General features: G+C 47.4%; 1 protein-coding gene across 1 annotated transcript; it reads left to right on the forward strand.

The window, feature by feature from the left end:
• Positions 1–3,125: 3,125 nt before the first annotated feature.
• On the forward strand, positions 3,126–9,931 carry LOC132591498 (uncharacterized). The gene has a single exon (XM_060270247.2). The coding sequence runs from the start codon at positions 7,946–7,948 to the stop codon at positions 9,545–9,547; it is 1,602 nt and encodes a 533-aa protein (XP_060126230.2). The 5' UTR covers positions 3,126–7,945; the 3' UTR covers positions 9,548–9,931.
• Positions 9,932–12,458: the final 2,527 nt, after the last annotated feature.

Below are 12,458 nucleotides of genomic sequence, written 5' to 3' on the forward strand. Positions count from 1 at the left end.
CCTCCAGATGTTTTGAGACTACAATTCCCATCATCAATTCCCATCATGGTCAATTCCCTGACCATTGGTCCTGCTAGCTAGGGATCATGAGAGTTGTAGGCCAAAAACATATGGAGGGCGGAGTTTGAGGAAGCCTGATGTAAGAGAATAACAGGACAATGAAGAAGCAGCATTGCACATTTTTCAGAAAGGTTACTACACTCTTTAATAAGCAGGAACTAATGCAGAACTGAAGAATGCTGTTTAAAAAAGAAAAAAAGCAATCAAACTGGAATAACTTGAAAATATAAATACTGTATCTTGAAAGCACCCAGAGGTTGGGGCATGAGGTTTACAAGAAAATATCCACTTTAAGGTACCTCATCATTTACTTGTTTAAAATAAGTTTGATTTTTATGCTTATGATTTTCTCTATACCCATAGTAGCACTGGAGTGCCCTCTACTGTAAAAAGAGGACACACACCAGGATGTAAGTTCTAAAGGTTCTGAGTTAATTCAAAGGGTTTTTTCCCCGAAAGTTGTGTTACAAGTAGATTTATTACAGAAGTAGATTAATTTGCACAACCAAAGCGAAAACATGGAAAGCTTAGATTGGCAAAGGACACTATTGCTTAATGGCCAAAATGAGTACAGGTATTAATGTACTTTCTTTAACTGTGAAGGGGTTGGGAGATCCAATAAAACGCACCAGAATGGCAACTTATTTATTCAAAATGGATCCACATATAGCCTTTTTACAAGAACCCTACAAAGCAGATAGGGGAAAAACCACACATTGTTTATGCAATCATGTGTGTGCCAAAAGTACCTCACGGGGAGGAGACCATGCAGGAGGAGTGGGAGAGAACCACATTGTGCTTGCTGGTGAAAAGTGGAATATAAATTCAATAGAAAAGCAACATGTGATGCTTCCTGACATCACTGGGCACCCCTCCTGTGATATCCCCAGGTAGCTGCTCCTACCTAGGTCCCATGTTTGTGCCCTGGAATCTCAGGGTCTGGGATCCCCCACACCTGGTAACCCTATCAGGGATGGACAAATACAAGACAGTTTTATTATTGACTAGCTGGCCCTGCTACACATTGCTGTGGCCAATCCCTGTGACTGCCCCCACCCTGTGCCGATCCATGACGTATCCCGCCCCCTCTTCCCCCCACCCCCAGCTCATCCCTGTGACTGGTCCCACCGTGTCCTGACCTATCCTGTCCCCTCCCCCCCCACCCAGGCGAGTCAGTACCTCCATTCGGCCTAGTTTGTAAAGGCTTCAGCCCAGTATGTAAACGGGAGCCGAGGTGCTGTTGAGAGGAAAGGTTTTATAGGTGCAGTACCAGTGTAGCCGCTGCTAGAGGGCGCTGGTTTGCAACCTGGTTCGTTTCCCAGCATGCATTTTCGTCTGAGTGGTGTGTTTTGAAACACTATATATTGAAAAGGTATCCTTTTATTCAATATGTGAGAGTGAGTGATAAAACAGGATGTGTCTCGAACTCAGTAGAATAGGACAGGATGCCTGTCAGCTAAGTTAGGATAGGACAGGATGCTAGGACAGGATGCCTGTCAGCTAAGTTAGAATAGGGGGTGCTATGTCAGCTAAGTTAGGGTAGAGATAAGGAAGCATAGCTCCTACTTCCTAATAAGGTTAAACTTTAAAATAGCGAGCGTAGATTGGTTAATGTATAGAAATGTGTCTTACTCAGGTAGATTGTAAGCCAAGCCTCTAAAGGAGGGGCGGCAGCAGTAGGGATGGATATAAAACTTATGTCTGTACATTGCTCTTGGCTCTTCGCCACTCAGGTCGTGGAGCCCGCCTTTGCAAACGCGTTACAATAAAGAGAAAGTGGTTAGACTTACTTCGGTGTCTCCTTGTCTGTTTGCAAGTCCACGTAAGGGACTTTTCACAATTTTGGCGCCCAACGTGGGGCCCTCGACGGTCTGCGCAGCGGGAATCTCGGAAGAAGGGTCGGCCGGCACTCCGTTCTTTTCGGAGAGACCCACTGTCCGGACCCCGTGGTGACAGATCCCGAGGGCTGAACGACGGAGAACCGATTTAAGTGTGTCTAAGGGAAATAAGAGAAAGGAAGCGGTCAGGGACCGTTGCAGTCAGGGACTGCTTTGCCCTGCAGGGACGCCTGCCAGTTCACTAGTCACCGAGAAGGAGGCACTGGACTGAAAGGGGGTGAGTATTGTGTGATTTCCTGAGAAGGGAAAGACTTGGGAGAAGGAGGGTTGTGTATGTGTGAAGTCTCTGTGTGAAAGAGAGGTTCCAAACGGACGCGTGAGTGTGGACCGGGGCCCGGGACCCGGCGAGAGGATTAGCTTGCGGTTCCGTCTTCCCGCGAGGGGAACGGCCAGGCGATTCCGTGCGTTTGTGTGAGTGATTGAGAGACATTTTGCTATGGGGAAGGCACAGAGTACGTGTAGAAGAACGTCAGGGACAAGGGACAAGGATCCCATTGACCCCAATAGCCCGTTGGGACAAGTACTGTTACAGTGGGATGAAAAGGAAATCAAGCCATACAGCCAGGGACTATCTAAGGCAACTATGATAAACTTCTGCCGGATAATATGGCCAGAATATCCTATAGGGCCAGGAGGGGAATTTAATTGGAATCCCAACGGAGAAACAGATCCATATTGGATAAAACAGCTGCAATATTATTTAATTAAGTTCAAGAAGAATAAGGAAAAACCATACATAGAACTCTGGTCCCATATAACTTTCTTCGGACCAGATCCGCCACCCTTGAGACAATTTCCTTTAAAAGAAAAGGAACAGGAGTCAGATGAAGGGGAGATATCTCTGCCACCTCCAGCGGCGTTTCCCGGGCCGCCAGGTCCGGTGCCACAGCCGCCGCCTGCGCCTCCTCTGCCTGGGGGACAGCCCCCGGATTACAATCAACTAGATATTCCTGCCTCGCCTCCCCCAGGTGCAGGGGCCACGGCGCCGCCCTATGAGAATGATATTGACAATCTCTTAAGTCCTTTAGTGGAACAAATAGATAAAATAACAAGGAAATTAAAGAATCCAAGATTGCAACGGGAATTGCAACAGTGTAAGCAGGACGTGGTAGATTTTCCACTTCCTGGTGGGACCCCTAGAAGCAATAGGAGATTCATAACTACCCCTTGCGAGAGGCCCCAGGAGGACTGACTGCGGCAGGGAATCCAGTGATGGTATATGTAGTGAGTCCCATCAAACCCTCGGAATTGAGGGAACTTAAACAAACCCTACCAAAATTACATGAGAATAGTCAAGAAGTAGCAAGCTTGCTACAGATGTGGATGGGACCTCACCTATATACCTACACTGAATTAATGTACATTCTGGGGCACCTCTTCACCCCAGAGGAAAGGGCTATGATTAGAAGGGCAGCAATGGCATACTGGGAAACCCGGCAACAGGCGCTGCAGCCCGCCCACCCAGTAGCATCTGATGTGAAATATCCAATGGCGGATCCCAATTGGGACCCTAACAATAATGATCACAGGACACACATGAGCGATTTAAAAGAAATGATTATAGAAGGAATTAAGACTGCGGTGCCACAAAGCAGGAATCTCACTAAAGCGTTTGAGGTAAATCAGACCAAAGAAGAGTCACCTGGAGATTTTGTACAAAGGATCAGGGAACATTTGACCAAATATTCTGGGGTAGGACCAGATTCGCCAGCCTTTGATAACTTACTGAAAATGCAGTTTGTTACCAAAGCTTGGCCGGATATTCAGAAGAAGCTGCAAAAGATGGATTGGCAAGATGCCACAATTAGTGAACTAGTGAGAACTGCGCAGCAGGTTTTTGTAAACAGGGATGTTGTGAAACAAAAGCAGAAGTGTCAGATGATGGTAGCAGCCATACAAAAGGCGGGGGAAGGGGAGAAGAAGTCAGAGGAACGGACAGAAAATAAGGAACAGAGGATGACAGGAGGATATCGGGGCAGAGGAGGATATAGAGGGAGAAGCTCCTATGGCCCAACTAGGGGAGCGGGACCCAGGCCTGGGGGAATAATGTGCTACCGGTGCCAAAGGATAGGTCATTTTGCTAGGGATTGTAGGACACCACGGGAGCAAATACCTGATGTGCCTAGACAGAAACAGGAACAGCCACAGACCACCAGGACAATGGGGGAAGTGGGGGCTGAATTGTACAGTTTGTATGATGAATAGGGACTCTCCGGCTCAGGCCCCGGGACCCGGAATGAGCCATTGGTGAATCTATTTGTGGGTCCCTCCCAGAAACCTATTGTGTTTCTGGTGGATTCTGGGGCAGCCCGATCTTCAGTCTGTGTGAATATACCGGGAGTAAGTAAAACATCCAAAACGATTAAGGTTGTGGGAGTAAGTGGGAAACCAACTGAAGTACAGCAGTTAGAACCAAGCAGAATCACCCGAGGAAAATGGGGGGTTGAAAGTTCCCTTTTGTTTATACCAGAATCAGGAGTAAATTTACTGGGAAGGGATCTAATGGTTCCCCTGGGGTTTAGATTAATGGATGAAGAACAAGGGACACCAATGTATGTGCTCCAAACAGAGACTGAAGAACAGATTAACCCCAAAGTGTGGGTGGATGGGAAAACTATGGGAAGAATAGATATGGAACCTATAAAAATTATGGTCAAGCCCGGAATTACTCATCTCTGGACCCCACAATATCCTATGAAGAGAGCAGGAAGGATAGGTCTGCAACCAGTAGTAAACGCCCTTTTGAGTCAGGGGCTCCTAGAGCCCACAATGTCACCTTTTAACTCCCCGATCCTGGCGGTTCAAAAGAAAGACGGCAAATTTAGGATGGTGGAGGATTTAAGGAATATCAACGGGATAGTCATACCCCGATTTCCCACAGTGCCAGATCCTTACACCCTGTTAAGTAGGATACCTCCTTCCACTCGATGGTACACAGTTATTGATTTAAAAGACGCCTTCTGGGCATGCCCACTGGATGAAGGGAGTCGAGATCTGTTTGCTTTCGAATGGGAGGACGTGGAGACTGGTCAAAAGATACAATATAGATGGACAGTCTTGCCCCAGGGATACACTGAGAGTCCTCTGTTGTTTGGACAGGCATTGGGGGAAAGGCTGAAGGAATTTAGGCCCACCAAACCCAATAAAATCTTGTCATATGTTGATGATTTATTATTGGTTGGGGAAAAGGAAAAGGAGGTTAAATTGGATTCCATTCGATTGTTGAATTGGCTGGGCGATCTGGGAGTCAAGGTATCCAGGGAAAAGTTGCAGTTCACTGAAAGGAGAGTCAAATATTTAGGGCACATATTGGATGGGGGAACCAGACAACTGGATCCAGATAGGGTAAGAGGTATTATGGAATTGAGACCCCCGAGAACTAGGACTGATGTGCGAAGAATGTTGGGATTGCTGGGATATTGCAGATTATGGATAGACCAGTATTCAAAATTAACCCAATTCTTGAATAAGAAGCTGACTGGGAAGGAAGAGGAAGTATTGTGGGATGAAGGAGACAGGGAAAGATGGGAAGAAATTAAGAGGACCCTAATCGCCAGTCCGGCATTGGCCCTGCCCAACTTACAACAACCCTTCCATCTATATGTGACAGTGGCATCTCAAACGGCAGTGGGGGTGCTAGCTCAGAAAAGGGGAGGAAGATACCAGCCGGTGGCTTATTTGAGTACAACATTAGAATCAGTGGTTAGAGGGTGGCCAGCGTGCATACAAGCAGTAGCAGCAGCAGCCGAACTAGTCCTAGAGAGCAGAAAACTGACTTTTGGGGGAGCCTTGATTGTACACAGCCCTCACCAGATCGGGGCGGTCATGACAGGAGCCGCCCCGACCTGGATGACGGATAGACGTCTGGTACAATATGAGGGAATTTTGAGAACAGGCTCAGATATCACTATTGGAACAGACAGGAATTTAAATCCCGCGGAATTTCTCAGGGGAGAAAGGAAGGAATGGGACCCAGATGAGCATGACTGTCTGAGAAATATAGAATTGATGGCAAAAGTAAGGGAAGATCTAAGTGAAGTGTCGTTGAAGGAAGGAGAAAGGTGGTTTGTGGATGGGTCCAGCTACGTCAGGGAAGGCAGAAGGAGGTCAGGATATGCAGTGGTAAAGGAAGATGGGGAGGCTATAGAAAGCGGGGCGCTCCCCAACACTTGGTCAGCTCAAAAATGTGAAGTGATGGCATTGACTCGTGCCCTAGAATTAGCGAAAGGATTGGATATAACCATATGGACAGATTCAAGATACGCATGGGGAGTGGTTCATACTTTTGGCAGGACATGGAGGGAGAGAGGTTTTATTAAGGCAGATGGGAAACAGATTGAGCATGTAGCCTTGTTGGAACGGTTGCTAGAATCCCTAATGGGACCACGGAAAGTAGGGATTGTGCATATTTCAGCTCATACCAAAGGGCATAGTCCAGAGGAGCAGGGAAATGCATGGGCAGACCTCAGGGCGCGAGAAGCAGCTGAGGGAGAGCCCAGAGACGAAGTAATTAGGCAATGTGTCCTACAGGTTCCGGTGATAGATCCGCAGGACTTGAAAAATTTAGCATTTACTCAAAAGGAAAAGGAATATATGGAAAAGGAGGGGTGGGAAAAGAAAGGAGATGATTGGGAAACCCCAGAGAGACAGATGGTCCTTCCTAAATCGGTGATGCTAAATATTCTAGAGAAAATACATGGGGGGAGCCATCTGGGCACTGAGGGAATGGTTAATCTGGTGAAACCCCTGTATTGGAGCAGGGACATGTGGCCCATGGCGCACGCTATTGCATGGAAATGTTTAATATGTCAGAAGGTTAATAAGGCCCGAGCCAGAAAGACAGAAAGGGGCGGGCGACCGTTAGCGGTGTGGCCATTCCAAAGGATACAAGTAGATTTTACTGAGTTGCCAGAAAGAGGAGGGCAAAAGTATTTGTTGGTGTTTAAGGATCATCTCACAGGATGGGTTGAGGCCTTTCCCAGCCGCAGGGCCACGGCTCAAGTGGTTGGAAAAGCCATCCTGGAGCACATTCTTCCTCGCTATGGGATAACAGAAGCAATAGACTCAGATAGGGGGACCCATTTCACCCAATTGGCAATGCAAGAGGTGATGAGGGCGGTGGGAATCACGTGGAACTTTCACACCCCCTGGCATCCTGAGAGTAGTGGGAAAGTGGAACGGGCAAATGGAGAAATCAAGAAACACTTGACCAAGCTGTATCTAGAGAATGGGTTGCCCTGGACAAAGAATCTCCCCCTGGCCTTATTAAGGATGAGGGTGGCTCCCCGGAAGGACACTGGACTGTCCCCATTTGAAATGATGATGGGCCACCCCTATCTAGCTCCCCTAGGAAACCCTCAGATTGAATTTAGGGATCAGTTCACCCGGAAATATCTGCAGTCACTGTCCCAGTCTTTGTTATCCTTTCACAGGCAAGGCGTACTAGCACAGAGACCCCCACTCTTGGAGCAACAGCACAGCTTCCAACCTGGAGACCTGGTCCTGATAAAAGCGTGGCGGTCGGAGAAACTCACCCCGAGTTGGGAGGGCCCATACCAAGTCCTACTCACCACTGAGTCAGCAGTACGGACCAGAGAGCATGGATGGACCCACTACCACCGGGTGAAGAAAGCCCCGCCGGAGAGTTGGACGGCAACGGCCAGTCCAGATAACCCGCTAAGAGTGACTCTTACAAAATCAGGAACCAGAATCCAGCAGAGCACTCCTAGACCGTAAATGTGTCTGTTCTGCACGTGTGAGTGTTTCTTTGAATGCTGTTGCTGTGCGCATTGTGAGGGGTGTGTGCTGTGTGTGCATTGTACTGAAGAGTGTAATATAGTTTTCATAGAGGAGGTTATAATCCAGCATTGTAGGATCAAAAGCAGGGGGGAAATTCAGTGTGAATTATTAGAAAGCCCAACAGTAATACAAGCATTGGAATCATTGTCCTCTGGGAGGGCCTATTCCTTTATACCTCACAGAGAGAAATGACGGAGATGTGGGAAGAACCCTGGAACCATTGGCGGTGGTGGGTAGGGGTGGTGTGCGCTGCATTAATAATATATATGGTCACTTATTTTTGTTGGCATGAAAGATACCGGATATGTGGGAGGCGACGTGGTACCGCAATACCATTGGGGGTGCTTGCCCTTTGCCTCACAGCAGAATGCGCTGGGAACATAAGGTCAGGGGGCAAGATTTCCCTCTATAACATCACGGAACGAATGCATGAGTGGGGGGCCAGGAACCCCTATAATAAATGGCTACAAGTGGCTGAAATAGTGGCACAAACGGTTAACAAAACTATGTGCCTGGTATGTACCCTTGGCCCAACAGACGCACAAGCAGGAATGCCATTCCTCCCACTACCATTTAATCAGTCATCCATTCACAACTTTTCCAGGCTCCCAGATTCCGAGCTTTGGGCAACATGGCAGCACCCGTCCCCCTTAAGGGTTCTTGAGGTCCGAGGGCACCTGTGTGTCCACCGACGGAGATGGACCACTCAGTCCATCTTTGTGGGCCAATCTCATTGTAATTGTTCCTGTGACGACGACGATGTGACAGTCGTGAATAGCAAAGTCACTTATAGTGGGTGTGATGGAAAGTGCCAATCATTGGTCGAGCTTTTAAACCGAGTAGTGCTGAATTTCGCAGGGAGGGGTGTCACGCGTGTCACGCAGGCAAAAGTGGGCCTTTATTGGGTATGCGGGAAAACCGCGTATACGACCCTACCCAGTCGGTGGTGTGGGTCCTGCTTCCCTGCGTTTCTGTTACCACCCATGTGGGTCCTGCCCGGTAGCCCTACCAGACGCAGCCGAAGAAGCACCAGCGTGGACACTAGTAAATTCAGCGTGGCAAGTGGTAGCACACAGAATTGGGGTTCAGCATGGCCCCCTGAAAGAATAATAGCCCATTACGACCCAGCCTCATGGAATCAAAATGAGCCAATAGCGGGAGCAAGGGAACCCATCTACAATTTGAATCGTATAATTCGGCTACAGGCTGTGGTAGAAATAGTAGCAAATGCCACCGCCGAGGCACTTCGGCTGGTCGCCACCCAGCTTGACGAGACAAGAACAGTTGTACTGAAATTGAAATTGGGACTGGACTTTGTTCTGGCGAAGGAAGGGGGCTTCTGTAGAGCCCTTAATTTGACCGGAGAGGCGTGTTGTTTTAACATCTCCAACCACGGACAAGCCATAAGAGACCTAGCAGATAGAATCCAAAAAACAGCACATGTCCCAGTACAGACCTGGGAAGGGTGGGACATGTCCTGGTTAGAGAAGTTTTTACCCAGTGGATGGTTGCGAGGAATCCTTTTTGCATTAGCGGGACCCCTTGTGATTTTAATCCTTTTCTGCTTTTGTATGCCCTGCTTGCTACGATGTTTACAGTCAATGATGGAAAGAATAATGGATAGGACAGTTCCCCCTCGCATAATGATGCTAATGCAAGCTTATAAGCCCCTCCCAACAGGTGCGCCAGAAGGAGGTCTAGAGGGAGATGAGGAAAGTGGACTAGGCCACGAACTACTGTGTGAGTTCGAGACGAGATACAAAAAGAGGAGGGATTGTGAGAGTGAGTGATAAAACAGGATGTGTCTCGAACTCAGTAGAATAGGACAGGATGCCTGTCAGCTAAGTTAGGATAGGACAGGATGCTAGGACAGGATGCCTGTCAGCTAAGTTAGAATAGGGGGTGCTATGTCAGCTAAGTTAGGGTAGAGATAAGGAAGCATAGCTCCTACTTCCTAATAAGGTTAAACTTTAAAATAGCGAGCGTAGATTGGTTAATGTATAGAAATGTGTCTTACTCAGGTAGATTGTAAGCCAAGCCTCTAAAGGAGGGGCGGCAGCAGTAGGGATGGATATAAAACTTATGTCTGTACATTGCTCTTGGCTCTTCGCCACTCAGGTCGTGGAGCCCGCCTTTGCAAACGCGTTACAATAAAGAGAAAGTGGTTAGACTTACTTCGGTGTCTCCTTGTCTGTTTGCAAGTCCACGTAAGGGACTTTTCACAAATACATGGCTACAACTGGTGTTAACAAAGACAGCCCTGCAAAAACAGGGTTGGTTATGGCTAGATCGATCCTTCCTCTTTGCAATAAAACTTATTTGTTTTGTCCCTTATCTTGATTATGATGCAGAGACTTGTTTATGATGTAGCACTTCCCGTATTCATTTAGTGTTCTGCATTGATTTTTTTGGCAGTTTTGTGGTTTTGACTTGTTGTTGTTGTTGTTTAGTCGTTTAGTCGTGTCCGACTCTTCGTGACCCCATGGACCAAAGCACGCCAGGCACGCCTGTCTTGTACTGCCTCCCGCAATTTGGTCAAATTCATGTTCGTAGCTTTGAGAACACTGTCCAAACATCTCGTCCTCTGTCGTCCCCTTCTCCTAGTGCCCTCAATCTTTCCCAACATCAGGGTCTTTTCCAAGGATTCTTCTCTTCTCATGAGGTGGCCAAAGTATTGGAGCCTCAGCTTCACGATCTGTCCTTCCAGGGAGCACTCAGGGCTGATTTCCTTAAGAATGGATAGGTTTGATCTTCTAGCAGTCCATGGGACTCTCAAGAGTCTCCTCCAGCACCATAATTCAAAAGCATCCATTCTTCGGCGATCAGCCTTCTTTATGGTCCAGCTCTCACTTCCATACATCACTACTGGGAAAACCATAGCTTTAACTATACGGACCTTTGTCGGCAAGGTGATGTCTCTGCTTTTTAAGAGGTTTTGACTTACAATATCTATTATATTATAATGACCTAACTTGCACTGACTGGAAACACTGGAGTCTTTCCGCCTCAAAGTTTTTGCAGGTGCAACAGTACTGAAAGTGGGATGGTGTCTAACCACTCCGAAACCATCATAAACACAAATCATTATGAATTCAGAATGAAATGGATGCCTGAAGGGCTCCCTAGTTTCTTGCTTTCTTCTCAGTTTCTCAATTCAAGGAATGGGCTGCCTCCCGCAATATGTTGCTAGTCTAACAGCACAGAGACTGCACCTGGAAGAAGGGCAAGGTGAGCAGAAAGTGCCTCATTTTCAGGCAAGAGGTTTGGCCCTTTAACCAGTTCTTCAAAAGGGGGCGGAGCCTAGGAGAGATGGGTGGCAGGCAGAGGATCAAATGCCCTCCAGTCACTTCCAATCAGCGTGTCTTGCCCTATGGGCTTCTGAACTTTATTTGCATGTTGCCCAGGCAACATTGAATTAGCTAGAGAAGGATACATGAAAGGCCAGCAAGGCTGAATCCCTTGGTAAATAATAGGGAAAGGTGAACCATCCTTCCCCTCCTCTGACTTTAAGCATGTGCAGATTGCCATGGTATCACTGCCCAAACAGCCCTGCTGCCTCCCGATTCCTCACAGCAGAGGGCATAACCACAAGTTAGGCTTTGATATCTAAGGAGGTTGTTTTTCAAAATTTCAAAAATTGCAAGGTGAGCTTTGTTCCCCACCTTCAAAGCTGATTCAGCTCTTTGTCCTCCTCTGATCCCAAAGACAATCCCACCACCATTAAAAAAAATGTAACTTAGTCATCTTGTGGATTCTAAATCCTTCACCGACATTTTCTTTAGCAATCCTAATAATAATAATAATAATATAATTTTTTTATTTGTACCCCACCCTCCCCGGCCAGAGCCGGGCTCAGGGCGGCTAACATCATAAAACTAACACAGTATACAAAGAACATAAGAACATAAAAACAGGCAATAAGTTAATTAAAATACATCTTAAAATTCGTTCAGAACAAATTAAAATCTGGACAGATGGCAGTCCATGGGTAAAATTGAGAATGGTTAATATTCTCCAGGGCGAAATGTTACCACTGGTCTTATAAAGGACCTGTGAGCGAGCTACCGGTAGGAGGCCTCTTTAATGCTTGTTCTTCTACAGAAAGAAAAGAATCAGACTGAACCCCGACCAAGGGCCTGGCGGAACTGGTCCGTCTTGCAGGCCCTGCGGAAAGATGTTAAATCCTGCAGGGCCCTGGTTTCTTGTGAGAGAGCATTCCACCAGGCCAGGGCCACGGCCGAAAAGGCCCTGGCTCTGGTCGAGGCCAGTCTAATATCCCTGGGGCCTGGGATCTTCAGAGTGTTATTATTTGCAGACTTTAAGGTCCTCTGTGGGACATACCTGTAGGTATGAGGGTCCTAGGTCATATAGAGCTTTAAAGGTTAAAACCAGCACCTTAAACCTGATCCTGTACTCCACCGGGAGCCAGTGCAGCTGGTATAGCACTGGGTGAATGTGCCTCCGCGGCAAGCATTCTGCACCCTCTGGTGTTTCTGGGTCAGTTTCAAGGGCAGCCCCACGCAGAGTGAGTTACAATAATCAAGGCTGGAGGTGAGGGTCACATTGATCACAGTGGCTAGGTCAGGGCAAGAGAGGTAAGGAGCCAACTGCTTAGCTTGGCAGAGATTTAAAAAATGCCACCTTTGTTGTAGCTGTAACCTGCATCTCCATAAAAACCCAAACTCTTGACGGGAGGCACTG

This window comes from Zootoca vivipara, chromosome Z2 (genome assembly GCF_965207765.1).
Source record: "Zootoca vivipara chromosome Z2, rZooViv2.hap1.1, whole genome shotgun sequence".
NCBI lineage: Eukaryota > Metazoa > Chordata > Lepidosauria > Squamata > Lacertidae > Zootoca > Zootoca vivipara.